Consider the following 15,077-nt stretch of genomic DNA (forward strand, 5'->3'; position numbering starts at 1 on the left):
CAGCGGGAGAGTGACGTATGAGGTGTTTGTTTTAGGTGAGAGGGCAAGTGTGTGCTAGACAAAACTACTCAATTTGATACTACACTTTAATGGCTCTAAATTGATTACCTTGTAAAGGTAAGTTAGCTGTCTAACTCGTGGTTATAACTGGTTAACTGTTTAATATCAGTAAGCGTGTTCGTTTTCTGCATTCGTCAGCTGGTGAAGTTAGCAAGCGCTAATAACATAGCGAAGCACTGTTGTTTGATTCGGTTTAGTGTCATTTTCAACTCTTCTGAACTACTGAAATGAGGTATCTCGATATTTGGCAGTAATATGTAAATTAATATAATATTTAAGAAGGAAAAGCTAAATGTGTTGTTATACGTGTGAAACAGCACGTCTGTAAACAAGACAGCTTTAAAGCCCTGATAGTGTTTAGGAGTTTTGCATAAACAGCTCTTATCTGAAAACAGTTATCTAGGATTTAAAGTCCATCTATATGCATGCATGCATGCAGGCCTCGTTTTATTTAATGTCTACTAACGTAACTGTGTACTAACTTTAATGTGTATTAGCCTTTTTACTCAATAACCATAAGATTGTAGACTGTTTTGTTTTTATTTGTCTGTGATCTGGCCAAAACCATGCTGTTAATTTTGGAAAATACCTTTGGAATGTAGTTCTTAGCAGTCATGTGAATCTGTAAATCCTTTTGGAGTAAAAATATTAAGCCTACAAGGTATTTATGAGATACTGTATGCTCTCGTGTCTTACTAGTGTAATCTGTAGAACACTGATAGAAACTGAGATTTAAGTCAGGATCACAAAATTATCATATGAATAAGTGGAGAGTTACTAGGCCACATGGGTCTAAATTTAGACCTGGTAAAGCCCCCTCTTGGGTCCTGGTCTGAGTTCATGAAGATCCATGGCTATTTCTGATCCACAGAGAGGGAAAGCTTCAGATGCCTGACCTGTCACGTAGCGCACATGAGCAGTGTGTGTGGGAATAATCTGTGGCGATAACTTGGTATTGGCGTCAGTAATAGCACTTTAAGAGATGTGACCCTGGACCACAAAACCAGTCATAAGGGTAAGTTTTTTGAAATTGAGATTTATACATCATCTGAAAGCTGAATAAATCTGCTTTTCATTGATTTGAATATCAGGAATCTGAGGAATGAGGATGCAAAACGATATAAATATTGAGAAAATCGTCTTTAAAGTTGTTCAAATGAAGTTCGTAGCAATACATATTACTAACCAAAAATTAAGTTTTGATATAGTTAAGGTAGGAAATTTATAAAATATATTCATGGAACATGATCTGTACTTACTGTCCTTTTTGTTTTTGATCATTTTGACCTATGCAATGTATTTTTGGCTGTTGCCACAAATATACCTGTGCTGCTTAAGACTGGTTTTGTGGTCCAGGGTCACATATTGTACTGTGATACTGAATGACTATTGTTTGTGGTATGCAAATGGTGATATGTGAGGAAGTACATGTGAAATCAAATGGATATGTAATTCTCTATTGACATTTTCAGACACTCTCACAGAGGAAGTGATGTATTATTCTGGTAAAAGGCGAGGAGAAGATGGAATTGCTGCTGTTATTGACTTCCTGTTGTCCAATGCCCGGCTGGTGCTGGGGGTCGGCGGAGCTGCGGTGCTGGGCATTGCCACATTAGCTGTGAAACGGGTGATTATTTGTTATTTTAGCATATTATATACTACACCGTTCTGATTGGTCGATATAATATTGTATTTTTGAACAGTAAGATTTGTTTGTTTTTTACAGAATTATCATCTGCTCACCATTTATTTGATCCAAAATATAGCAAAAGCAGGAATACTGTGAAATATTTTTAATTGTCCTTCTGTTTGAATATATTTTAAAATGTAATTTATTCCTGTGATCAAAGCTAAATTTTCAGCATCATTACTCCAGTCTTCAGTGTCACATGATCCTTTTGTAATGATTGTAATATGCAGATTTATTATCAATGTTGGAAACAGTTGTGCAGATGAATGGAATTTATTTAAAATCTTTTGCAACAATATACTCTACTGTTCAAAGTTTTGGGCCAATATTTTTTTTCTTTTTTGTTTCTTTTAAAGAAATTAATACTTTTATTCAGCAAGGATGTGTTACATTAATATAAAGTGATAGTAAAGGCGTATTGTTAGAAAATATTGTTCTTTTAAATTTTTTATTCATCAAAGAATCCTGAAAAAGTATCACAGGTTGCAAAAAAATGTTAAGCAACACAGCTGTTTTCCAACATTGATAGTAAACATAATAAATCAGTATATTACTTTTGCGTCACAGAAATAAATTATATTTTAAACTATATTAAAACAGAAAACCATTTTTAAATTGAAATAATATTTCACAATATTACTGTTTTTCTGCATTTTTAATCAAATAGATTCAGCCTTGATGAGCAGAAAAGATTTCTTTACAAAACATTAAAAATCTTACTGTTTCCAAACTTTTGAATGGCAGTGCAGAATTATGGATAATGTAGTTTTTCACCAGGAATTTTAGCTGTTAAACATGATTTTTTTTTTTACATTAATTGAGTTATGTTGATGGCTATTAACAAAATATTATATATCACTGATTACTGTGAACCTTGCAGCTCACAGTAGGTCTGTGGTTAAAGGTTTTTAAGTTCTCAGTAAAAATCAGTTCCCTTGTTGAGAAAACAAATGGCAGATGTGACCCTGGACCACAAAACCAGTCTTAAGTCGCTGGGGTATATTTGTAGCAATAGCCAAAAATACAATGTATGGGTCAAAATTATAGATTTTTCTTTTATGCCAAAAATCATTAGGAAATTAAGTAAAGATCATGTTCCATGAAGATTTTTTGTAAAATTCCTACTATAAATACATCAAAAAGTAATTTTTGATTAGTAATATGCATTGTTAAGAACTTAATTTGGACAACTTTAAAGGTGTTTTTCTCAGTATTTTGATTTTTTTGCACCCTCAGATTCCAGATTTTCAAATAGATGTATCTCGGCCAAATATTGTCCTATCCTTACAAATCATATATCAATAGAAAGCTTATTTATTGAGCTTTCATATGACATATACATCTCAGTTTTGTAAAATTTAACCTTATGACTGGTTTTGTGGTCCAGGGTCACAAATGTTACACTGTTAGAGCTCATTTTGATTATGTGTTCATTTTTGTCTCATATATGTTTTCTTCCTGTGATGACGAAGCTTATAGAACGTGCTGGTAGGCCTCCTGATGAGAAGCCTGATAAGAAGATGACAGACAGCTGGGAGGAGTTAAGCTTGGTTAGTGCCTCCCCCAAACTGCTGCACAAGGGTATAGAAGGAGTGGTCATGAAACAGATTGCTGCCGCAACCAAGAAAGGTACATATTTGGGAAATACCTTCATTTGGAAAACTTGTGGCTAAAAGACAGCAAGAAATCAGCAAGAAAATAAAAAAAAAGCTTTGTGTTTTATCATCAGAATGTATTAACTCCACCTCCCAAGTTGGTCAATGTGAACCAAAAGTCAAACTGCTATTAATGAAAAGGAATAGAATGGATAATGGTCTTATTTAGGCATTGATGTTGTCACTGAACATCTCGATTCATAATGCTTTATAAGTAAAATGGGTTGTGAATGTTGTTTTTAAATAGAAACTTTTTTTTTTTGTGTTTAGCGGAGTTGTCCCAACCCATCCCCCTGCCCTCACCTGAGCCCCAGCGCTGTGAAACTGACCCACCTCAGCGACGGAAACGCATGGATCTGTGTGTGATGACGTTTGCGGAGCGTCTGCAGCAGTATTACAGATCACGAGTGTGTCTGTCAGAGGAGGAGGTGTCTGTCGCACAGCAGCGAGCGTTAGAAATAGCCACGGAGATCCAGGCCTTCCTGCACTCCAAACACACAGACATGCCCCTGGGCGACATGACGCTGGCGGGGTCACTGCTCGACGACCTGCAAGTGGTTACAGCCGACCACGCCTGCCTGATCGTGCCCCTACAGGTATCAACATCCTATGTGGACCACACATTTACTTGCTTAAAATTAGACTATCCAGTAGTTGCTATCCCATCCATCTCAGAAACATATAGGGATTCATGATACCAAAAGCTAGCAGTTTTATTTCAGATAATGTATGTTCATTATTGTATTTAGTGTTTAATTCAAAGTCTTCTGAATTTCTCGACCATGCAGTCATTCAGATTTCAGTGTATTATATTATATTGTTATCATTAATAAAAGTTTTTGGCGACTCGCAGGTAAGTGGATTATTATATTTTCTTAAAGGGGCTATATGCAACTTTTTCCCCAAAATAAACGTAACGATAGCCTTTTTATTTGACCATTTATGACTCAAACATCTCCTGATGAGCATACTGACACCTTGTCAGCTCACAGTGGGTGCACCTATAAGCCTGTATCCTATTTTTCCTATTTTCTGTGGGGTCGGATTTTTCGCGCGCTGTCTGCGGATGTGACGTCAAGCGCGTTCATGTTAAATGCTTCAGATCACTCTGCCACCACCGCTAGTCAGCAATTAGCCTACACTCGCAAGCAGTGCAATGGATTGTGCGAATACACAGAAGAGACCCAGGACAACTCTGACACCAGCAGTAACTCCACTGCGAGAGCGAGCAGAAAGGAAGAGCAGTTCCGTTTTTTGGCCACAGGTGTCAGTCGCGAGTTTAATTTCAGAAAATTGCATATAGCCCCTTTAAATTATATTATGTTATACTGTTATAATCCACTTATCTGGAAGAAGCCAGAAACGGATAATATGTAATGTCTATTATCTGTGAGTCACAAAAAACTCAGATTATTAATAATATAATATAATATAAAAATCTATTCATCTTTGAATTGCCAAAAACTCTGATTATTTATAATAATATAATATAATAAAAAAATCCACTTATCTGCGAGTCGCCAAAAACTATATATATATAATGTAATATAATATAAAAATCAATTTATCTGATTCGTGGAAAACTCAGATTATTTATTATAATATAATAATCAATTTATATGCAAGTCGCCATATTCCAAATTATGAATATTCATAATATAATAATCCACTTATCTGCTATTGTAAATAATTGTTTATTATAATAATAATATGTAATAATACATTTATCTGCGAGTGGCCAAAAACTCAGATATATATATAATGTAATATGATCATCAATTTATCTGCGAGTCACCATATGTAATATGATATAATAATCAACGCTTCTGCAAGTCGCCAAAAACACTGATTTATATATATATATTATATACTGAATATTATTATATTATAATGATCAACTTCTCTGCGAGTCACCAAAAACTGATTATTTATAATAGAATGTAATATAATATAAAGGAATAACTGTAATATAATAAAAATATACAAATAACTGTGATATTATAAAAAGTTATAATAACCGTGAGTCGCCAAAAACTGATTATTTAATTTAATAATATAATTAAATTAATAATATAATTTTAAGTTTAATTAAATTAAATGATCAGTTTTTTGCAACTCGCAGATAAGTGCACTATTATATTTTTCTATATTTTCCAAGCCTGTCCACCATTTTTAAATGATCATAGTTTTTAATTGACTATTTCTTTAATATATGTCAGTTTTAGATTAACCTCAGAACAACCTTAATAACACAAATATCATTTTGTTCTTACACGCTGACCTTACAATGGTTATGTTCTTGGGCCGGAAATTATTTCTCAAATCTGTATTTAAATTTGCTACAAATGTGTTCCATACAGTTAGAATCCAGTCTGTGGACGCCTATTGCCGGAGAGGACACATTTTTGGGTCACCCTCAGTACTGCATGGTGCGCCGTGAAAACCTCGAGTACTTCCCGAGGGGGCGGAGCTACTGGGACCGACATTTGCTGGGAGGATACTTGTCATCGCGGCTTGTTTCTGAGCAACTAGGCAAGACTGTAATGGAATCCATGAACTGGCCCTCGCTGATCGGAACCCTGGAGTGCGAGGTTCGACCGGTGCTTGGGTCTCCAGAGCTCAAACTGGAGATCCAAGGGTTAACCCAAAGCAGTTACGACAGCGGAGAACGCTTCTATATAACAGTGTTGCCAACAGTACGCCTTGGCGAGTTGACGCTTACGGCGCAACGAGAGATCACCGGGTCATTCGACTACGTCTGGTACCAGAGCCTATACACCAGCGAAACAGCCAGACTAGCAGCGCTTGACAAAGCAGACTCTGGGGTCAGAAGAAAGTGCCTGAAAACGCTAAAGGCGGTGTGCCGCAACTGTCCTTCGCTGCGCAAGCTCAACGGCAGCCATCTTAGCAACGTCATTCTGCACACGAGTGAAAAAGAAACAGACTGGTCAGAATCAGCGTTCGCTGATAGGTTTCAGCAGGCGATCACGGAGCTAATCGGATTTCTGGAAACTGGAATCTTGCCTAGTTTCTTCAAACCTAATGTGAATCTGTTTCAGGGTTTTACTGAGGATGACATTGATGAGATGGGCTTCATGTTATACTGTGCTGTAACTGAACCGGAGATCCTACTGATCTGATTCACTCGATCTAATATGGCAACTCAATTAATGCACCTTCACACAATGGATGTATTATACATATCATTTCTAAAAGGTGTCTGTTCATGATCCCCTATACGTGTATTTCCACTTACCTGCTCTTTTAAGGGGATTTCATTGAAGCTTCATTTAACTATTCAGCACTTACCTAGTCAGACACTTTGCTTGGATGTAGATTTTAAAGATGTGAGAGAGATTTCCTGGTTTGGATGTGTTGCGAGATGTATTTTCTGTTGTTAATGATCTGTTCTGAGTTCTGCGTTGACCATGAGTATATGTTTGACTTTTGCTTTTTGGAGCAATGGCAGTAATCATAGACAGTTTTGACTTTGAAGAAGCAAATACTCAATATTAAGACAATAAAGCAATCAAAATATTTTTTTGTTTTTTGTCAGGTGTTCTCGCTTACAAAGTGTGTTTGATTGGGGAAAATTGTGTTAAGGGTTGTCTGAACCATAAGTGTTATTTTCCTACCTGCCCACATTCTAGTTTTTGTCAATACTAAGAAAAGAGAGAAATAATGAAACAAAAAGTTAATACACTACCAGTCAAGTTTTTGAACAGTGAGATTTTCTTCTCACCAAGTCTGCATTTATTTGATCCAAAGTACAACAAAACAGTACACTTTTGAAATAGTAAAAATATTTAAAATAACTGCTTTCTATTTGAATATATTTTAAAATGTAATTTATTTCTCTGATTTCAAAAATTTTAAGATCCTTCAGAAATCATTCTAATATTTTGATTTGCTGCTCAAAAAAACTGTTGAAACAGCTGAGTAGATTTTTGTTTTATAGGTTTCTTTGATGAATAGGAGGTTCAGAAGAACAGCATTTATCTGAAATTGAAATCATTTGTAACATTACAAATCTTTATCATCATTTGATCCATTTAAATCATCCTTTCTATAATTTCTATATTTCTATTCACCAAAGAATCCTGAAAAAAAAAAAATAAAAGCTTTTCACAGCAATTCGGCATGTTAGAATTATTTCTGAAGGATTGTGACACTGAAGACTGGTGATCGCAGGAATAAATTACATTTGAAAATATATTCAAATAGAAAGCAGCTGTTTTAAATAGTACAAATATTTCACAATTTTACTGTTTTGCTGTACTTTGGATCAAATAAAAGTCTTGGTGAGCAGAAAAGACGTCTTTAAAAAAACATTAAAAAACTTTTGACTAGTAGTGTATGCAAAGCAGGTTTCCCTGTATACATCTTATGATAACTTGTCAACAAGTTTGGTTAAAAAAGTAAATCCTATGATCAAACTTCACACCAGTCCTACACTGTTAATAAGGTTGTGTGAATTCTTATATGAATTCTTGTTTGTTATTAGTATGCCTGTCTAAATAAAGAAATTGTTCAATTTCCAAGGTTGTTTGTGGTGTTACTTCTGCATGTCATGGCCATTAGTATGGATTACACGGCTATCATCCCAGTTTTTGTATGCTATAGTTCCTCTTTCAGTTTTAGTTTTGTTGCTGTCATGTGAAAATAAACACTGTCTTGGTTTATGGGAGGTCAAATGAAAAAAAGGTGGCATGACCTCTGGGTGTAAACCAGAAGTTAACAAGCCACTTCCTTTATAGTAATGTAATACATTTCTGTAAAAAAAAACAGTAAATGATCTGAAATTGGCTTCTGATAATCCTTTGGGTCACTCACTTTTACATTTCATGGATTGACCTAAACAAAATGGGATTTTTAATGTCAAAAACATGTCGAAAGTGGCTTTCTTGCCTTTATAGATTTCCCATTTTAAGAATGTTTTTTTATTTAGGTAATTTTAGTAAGGAAGTTACAATACAAGGTGTGCCTGGTTAAAATAAAGTTTGTTTACTTAAGTAAATGTGGTGCATTTTATAAATCAAGAAAATTACCAATACTACTACTTGACGACGTTTATGACAGACCGAAAAATGTAATAACGCAGTGCAGTGTATTTACTCCACGCTTTGAGGAATTGGTTTGAGGCGGAAACAAGTAGAGATTGAGCTGGTTATGATCACTCCCCCCTCAGAGGTGTCACATGGCTAACTATGGCAAAAGCTGCTTCTGTTACTGCTCTCCGGAAAGCGCTTTAATGTTTGTTTACTTGTAAACAACGAGTCTAACTAATTTCTAAAAAAGAGCAAACGAATTGCCGTTCCTCCCGCTTCTGTCAGCGAACTCCGGCAAGTTTATTATTCTGAAATTAACTAGTCAGTTTTCATGACATTGCGTTAATCATGGTCTGTATGGTGCGTCAGGCATGTCATTTCTAAATCGGATCATTTCATGCTCGTTGTGGCTTGAGAAGTTGTTATTCTTCTTCTGATACGGCGATGGATTTACTGGTTTATTAGTCCTTGGAAATGCGTAGTAAAACTAAACGTCCTTCTGCACTGGATCAGGACAGCTATTTTGACAGCGCTGTGAAGAAGCCGGTTTCAGGGGTGTAAAGTATGTGAGTTATACGTTTGTTGAGTATTATTTTGTGGAATTAGTCATTCTTAATTATAGTACTAAGCCTATAGTTTACAGCTTTAGACTTTCGGTGTAACGTTGCCAAATACATAATAGGTCATTAAAAAAGTCTTTCAAATGGACGCCCAGCAGTTTTTATTTAAAATTTATTTGAAACAGCCAATGAAATACATTTTATTGGCCACACTGGTCTATTCTTGATCTAAAAATGGACAAAAATAACTTGAACGCAAACAGGTTTATTATAAAATCTGTAACTATAAAATCAGATGCTGCTAAATCAATTAAGATTAACAATTTCAAAATAACCTTACTGAAGACATTTTGATTTAATTTTAATTATATGTGGAAATACTTTTAAACAGTCCTTTAACTGAAGTATAACAGTGTTTTTACGACGCGTCATCATTCGGCCATATTGGCGGCACTGAGTGTAAACAATGCCACTGAACCGAACAAAACCTGCATGTTTTGCTGATTATTGCTGCTGAAAATGGTCAATTTCAGTCATGTTTTGGGCTGTTCTAATCGGTCAAAACAGAAAAAAACATTTGGAGTATTATAGACTGACAAAAGTTATATCAAATCAAGGAAAAGAGTGCAAAAACTGGTGTTTCTGGTTGGCCAAACTGAACCAGGATTTCCAGGTCAAGAATCTTGACAAAATTTGTTTGTGTTCATATTTCTGGTCAGGTAGGTGAAATATTAAGCTAATATCTTAATTATCACTTCTCGTATGTATCTGTACCACCTATTAACTTTAGTTTGTCAAAACATTTCACCTATTCCTACTTACTAAGTCCTTCTCTATATGATTTAGCAGCTTCCACATTATTTTTTCATGGTTTAGAGCATAAATTAGCAGAACAACATATTCACTTGTATATTTACTGTGCAATCCATGCTATTGTTTACATCCGAGTATCGCCAATATGGCTGCGCGTTCAGGTAACTGACCAAATCGTGAGTAAGTGCAAGCCCTCTATTTCACAATACTTTTTACACCCCTGTTTGGTTTGTTTAAAACACTCTTTACCACCATGATTAGTTCTCCAGACTTAGTGGCTTTCACTAAAGAAACCGATTTCGGTGAAATAGTCAAAGACACGTCAGCACTCCCAGAGGAGCTGTCCGTTCCCATGTATCCCTACACTGGGAACACCACCCCATGGTCCAAAATGTCTGGGGCTAATTTTAAAAAGGACTTTATCCTTTTATCAGAGTTTTCAGAGCAAGTTGGGCCCCAGCCTTTGCTTACGGTTCCTTCTGAAACCAAGGCTTGTGGGACATTCGATTTGAACCACTTCTCCCTTCGGATTATGTCGGTGGACTATCAGACCTCACTCGCCGGGCCGTCAGGTTGTGGCTCACTGAAACTGAACTTTGTAGAAGACTCAAAGGTAGTTCTAGGGGATTCTGGAGAAGGAGTGTTTGCTTATGTGCACCACTTTACACTCTATGACTTGGAGGCTCGAGGGTTTGTGCGACCTCTCTGCCTTGCCTACGTGTCGTCTGATGAGAATAAAATCATACAGCAACTCCAACAGCTTTTAGCAGAGTTTTCCAAAATCTCAGAATGTCTAAAAACGGGGAACAGGAAGAACTTTGCAAATGAACTGGAGATAAAACTGAGAGATCTGGAGTATACAAGAGTCGTGTTACTTAGAGAAATCGAAAAAGAGTTAAATAATGCATCTGTAATGTGCGCCAATGAAAAGGCAATGTTGAATGGTACACCTACTTTAGAAGATGTGAAACTGAAAGAGAAATTACAAAAAGACAGATGTGAGATTTCAAGAAAGGTGGAAGTAGAGTGTGAAAAGGGGAATGGGTCATGTATTACACGTGATAGAGATGAACTATTTGGAGAGCAAAGGAAGAACAAGCAGGATAAAGGATCTTGCCCAACGCCATTGGCTAACAAAGGTGACGAACTGGCCAGTGTAGAAAAATCCATTCAGGAATACAGAAGCCTTCTGAAACAGGTCACTAGCTACCCAACCAGGAAGCTTAGAGACTCGGAATACTCTCCTTATGAACCAGATGACCTGCCTCATTCTTTCGAGTTCGACCTGGATGATTTAAGGCACGAGCCAATGATAGAATGTAATGTTTTTGCTTGCACAAACACCTTGCCCTTGCATTCCCTGCAGTCTTCGCCTTGCCGATTTGAAAAGCGTCTGAAAACTCTTGAGGAGTTGTGTGATGATTACTTCCACCAACAGGCTCTACAGCAACTGTATTCCATCGAGAGGAAGTTCAGAGGAGATGCTTGCCATCTCTACTCACAGAAACTCTTCCGTAATCTTCTCCGCAACCTCAAATCTACCAATTTCTTATTTGAGGATCCATGTGACTTGGAAGAGGAAGCGGGGTTACAGATTGGAATAGCTGGTCAACATTCAGCCCGACAACCCTCCTTTCTTCCCGCACCTTCAATTCTAAGTGAACCGGTCAGTCTCGAGTCGTATGTCTCCTGTGTTGAAATGGTGCCAATTAAACTAGAGTTCGGTGGGTCTAGTCAATCTCCGGCTGTGCCCAACTGTGTAAATACCCCTTCTGAGGATAATCTACCTGTAACATCTGCAGTAGAGACTGGAATGGAAAATGGGATTGTTTCACCTTTGGATTGCCGAGAAAATAAGGAACATGTTTCACCGTTGATGAAGACCAGTATTAGTAGTGGAGATAGTATTGAGGTCTTAGGTACAGAGAAGTCCTTCAGATCCCAGGGTTCAAATATACCAGTGGACACAGCACTCCAAAGACCTCCACCTTTGTTCGCTTCAGCCGCACTGGAAGGTCTAAGGCAAGGGAGGGTACCTACCAGACGGACTTGCAGTGAAGACAGCATTGAGGTGCTTTGCACAACAGAATCCATCCTAGCAGAAGACCTGCGTGCTTGTGCAATTGACGAGGAAAGCCTGGAGCAAGAGACTGATGAGAAAGACATGCCTCAAAACCAAAAGGACAAACAAGTTGAGGGCGTTTACAGGATCTCTGGAGATCATGGAGGAGATACCTGTTTGGAGGAGCCACAAGATTTTTATCCTGCTGTTACCCTAACCCTTCCTGGCTGTCCTATGACTTTGACCCTGGCTCGGTCAAGCTCCCAAGATGCTTGTCGTCCATCAGAATTAATCCCTCTCCCGTTAATAGATAACTGCCGGCTAGTGCCTGATGATTTGTCGGACTGCTTCAGCTATCGGAGCACCACTGCCTCTACAACCTCTGAATGCGCTTTCCCTGCTTGTCTTCCTGGGAATAAAAGAGAAGGTGGGGCCAGACGGAGACGTGGAAAAGTAGGGCGAGCAGCACTGCAGTTCTTGCGACAGTTTCCCTTTGGAGTGCATGCAGTGTTTAGCCTTCTGAGTGGCCGAACTTTGGTGGTACTAGGCAGCGAGGAGGCTGCAGTGAGACGACTGGTTACAGCACTGTCTGTGTACATGCCACATCTGAGTAGGTACAGAGACAGCATTCAACCTTGGACTTCAATGCCGCTGCAGCTAACGGACCTGCTTAACTGGAAACTTATCGGGTTTAACAGGTAACATTTACTATTTATCTTAATCTTGTTTGACTGGCTGTTTTTAAAGCAAAGACAAATTACTTGTTTAGCTAGATCAAAGTTTAGCTCCAACTTGCCTCAACACATCTGTAAAGTTTCTAGCCTGCCTAGAATTTAATTAGAATTGGAGCTAAACTCTGCAAGACACCGGCCTTCCTGGACGGAGTTTGGACCCCTGAGCTAGTTCATATAATTGTGGGCATACTCTACAGCAGGGGTGCCCAATCCTGTTCCTGGAGATCTACCTACCTGCAGACTTTAGTTCCAGCCCTGCTCCAACACAGCTGTCTGTAATTATCAAGTGCTACCTAAGAGAGTAATTAGCTGGTTCAGGAGTGTTTAATCAGGGTTGGAGCTGAACTTTGCAGGATAGTAGATCCCAGGAACAGGATTGGGCACCCCTGCTCTACAGGAAGGTGTCTGGTTCTGACATCATGTGTCACTGTTTCTCGGTCAAAATACTTCTTCAGATCACAAATCAAACCACAAACGGTGCCAACATACACTCATTTACCCCTTTTCCACAATGGTAGTTCAAATGCTGGTTCGGAGCCGGAGCCTAGTTTCAAATTGGTTCTTTGTCTTTCGACACTGACATACTTTAAGATCAATCAGTGAGTTTCTTTCAGTTGAAACACCTCAGACTTGAATTTTAGTCTGGGACTAGGCTTAACTCTTGTCTGTGAAACCAGGGGCAAGAGTTAAAAAAAAAAAACGTAGCTTTATGGGGTATTTCACCCTAAAATGAAAACTTATCATTACACTCACACTCTTGTTGTTCCAAAACTGTAAGACCCTTGTTCATCTTCAGAACACAAAAGACATTTTTAATTAAATCTGAGAGCTTTCTCACCCTGCATAGGCCGCAACTGAGCTACAACGTTCAAAGCTCAGAAAGGTAGTAAGAACATTGTTAAAATAGTCCATGTGACAGTGGTTCAACCTTAATTTTATGAAGCTATAAGAATCCCTTCTGTGTGCAAAAAAAAGAAAAAAAATTATGACTTTATTCAACAATTTCTTCTCTTCTGCGCCAGTTTTCGATGCCTTATGATGCAGGAGCTGGCGTTCTGACGTAGAACTCTGATGCGCTGCCCCTGGTTTACAAGCAGAAGAAGAAGCACACTGTACATAAAACAATCTTCGTAAACATATCTGAAGATTTTGACAGAGAGAATGAACTCAATGTTTTGCCCAGCATATACAGACTAAAATGCCTGAACCATTAATGCCACTTGGACTATTTTAATGTCCTTACGACCTTTCGTAGTATGGACCTGTAGTTACATTGCTGTCTATGTGGGGTCCAAAAGCTTTCAGATTTGATCAAAAACATCTTAATTTGTGTTCTGAAGATGAACAAAGGTCTTACAGGTTTGGAATGACACAAGGGTGAGTAATTAATGACAGAATTTTCATTTTTGGGTGAACTATCCCTTTACAAGTGTGCTATAAATGGCTGTTAAAATGGAGAAGTGGCTTGGATCCAGAAACAATGGAAAGTCAATGTCATGACTTATAAAGCAAAACTAATTTGGTCTCACTTAACAGCTAGTATTAGGCTTTAAAACAACATAGGTGTTTAACCAAGTTGAAGACATCTTAACGTTTTTTATTTTTTATTTTCTCAGGATGTGCTGTTACACTTACACAAATATGCCTCACTGCCTGGGCCATTACAGCCGATACCTCAGCATTCTCGATGTGGATCAAAAGACACTGCGCTGCCCAGCCTACAGCGGTACTCTTCTCAACCCACTGGTGGAACCCAGGAGCCACTTTAAACGTGGAAACACCTACTTCATGTTCACTCAAAGTGTGCAAAGCAAGCTTGTCACCACAGCGTTCCTTTTAACATTTTCACATGGCTGCCATAAACCCAGAAGGCCTCGGGAAACTACATGGACACAATGTTTTCATTCTGAACTTCACAGAGACGATAAGAAAATCCTCAACTATTTATCTGAACTCATTAAATCGCACTTCATGGAGGTTCCACCCAATGTCCTCAGATTCAGCTACACCACAAACTCTATTTTTAAACTCTGAAACGGTCATTCATGCATAAACTAGCCAACGATTTGTTACCGTACAATAGTTATGCTTAGCTTTTATTGCCTTAGAATGAAAATTTGCTTTTGCCCAGCGATAGCAGTATATTTACATTTTCAGCATGCTTTGATAGTGTCAAAGGAATTTACAATAATATTGTAGTCTAAACTTGTGTGCAAAGATTTTAGAGAAAAATCAGTTTTTAACCTTAAATGATCTACAAAAAAAAAAATGAACAGCTCCATATCAGTGTTGCATTTGAAATTCTGTAATTTATTTACATTACGGCTGATGTTCAAAAAATTGTATATTGTTCCGTTGCTGAATATAACCGTTTGTATTTAACATCCTCCATATATCGTTCACAGTCCTGTAACTGCAAAAAACGTTGCAAAATACTGGTAAATTCCCAGGTGAG

The 15,077-nt window shown here is 37.6% G+C and overlaps 2 protein-coding genes across 2 annotated transcripts; both read left to right on the top strand.

The window, feature by feature from the left end:
* Positions 1–4: 4 nt before the first annotated feature.
* mief2 (mitochondrial elongation factor 2) lies at positions 5–7,480 on the top strand. The gene is made up of 5 exons (XM_073842795.1): positions 5–117; positions 1,533–1,687; positions 3,223–3,379; positions 3,676–4,001; positions 5,766–7,480. Exons 2-5 carry the CDS (start codon positions 1,553–1,555, stop codon positions 6,543–6,545), a joined length of 1,398 nt encoding a protein of 465 aa, XP_073698896.1. The 5' UTR covers positions 5–117; positions 1,533–1,552; the 3' UTR covers positions 6,546–7,480.
* A 1,213-nt stretch (positions 7,481–8,693) lies between these two features.
* On the top strand, positions 8,694–14,675 carry smcr8b (Smith-Magenis syndrome chromosome region, candidate 8b). Its single transcript, XM_073842246.1, has 2 exons — positions 8,694–12,586; positions 14,239–14,675. The coding sequence occupies exons 1-2, from the start codon at positions 10,080–10,082 to the stop codon at positions 14,654–14,656; spliced, it is 2,925 nt and encodes a 974-aa protein (XP_073698347.1). The 5' UTR covers positions 8,694–10,079; the 3' UTR covers positions 14,657–14,675.
* The last annotated feature ends 402 nt before the right edge of the window (positions 14,676–15,077 follow it).

Source organism: Garra rufa, chromosome 6, assembly GCF_049309525.1.
Source record: "Garra rufa chromosome 6, GarRuf1.0, whole genome shotgun sequence".
NCBI classification, from domain to species: domain Eukaryota; kingdom Metazoa; phylum Chordata; class Actinopteri; order Cypriniformes; family Cyprinidae; genus Garra; species Garra rufa.

What these genes read in the sequence shown, in the direction of transcription:
- smcr8b (XM_073842246.1), top strand. Translation starts at nt 10,080, where the DNA reads ATGATTAGTTCTCCAGACTTAGTGGCTTTCACTAAAGAAACCGATTTC. An exon ending in AAACTTATCGGGTTTAACAG is followed by an intron (nt 12,587 to 14,238) that starts GTAACATTTACT and finishes TTATTTTCTCAG; the next exon opens with GATGTGCTGTTACACTTACA.
- mief2 (XM_073842795.1), top strand. Translation starts at nt 1,553, where the DNA reads ATGTATTATTCTGGTAAAAGGCGAGGAGAAGATGGAATTGCTGCTGTT. An exon ending in TGCTGCCGCAACCAAGAAAG is followed by an intron (nt 3,380 to 3,675) that starts GTACATATTTGG and finishes TTTTGTGTTTAG; the next exon opens with CGGAGTTGTCCCAACCCATC. An exon ending in GCCTGATCGTGCCCCTACAG is followed by an intron (nt 4,002 to 5,765) that starts GTATCAACATCC and finishes TGTTCCATACAG; the next exon opens with TTAGAATCCAGTCTGTGGAC.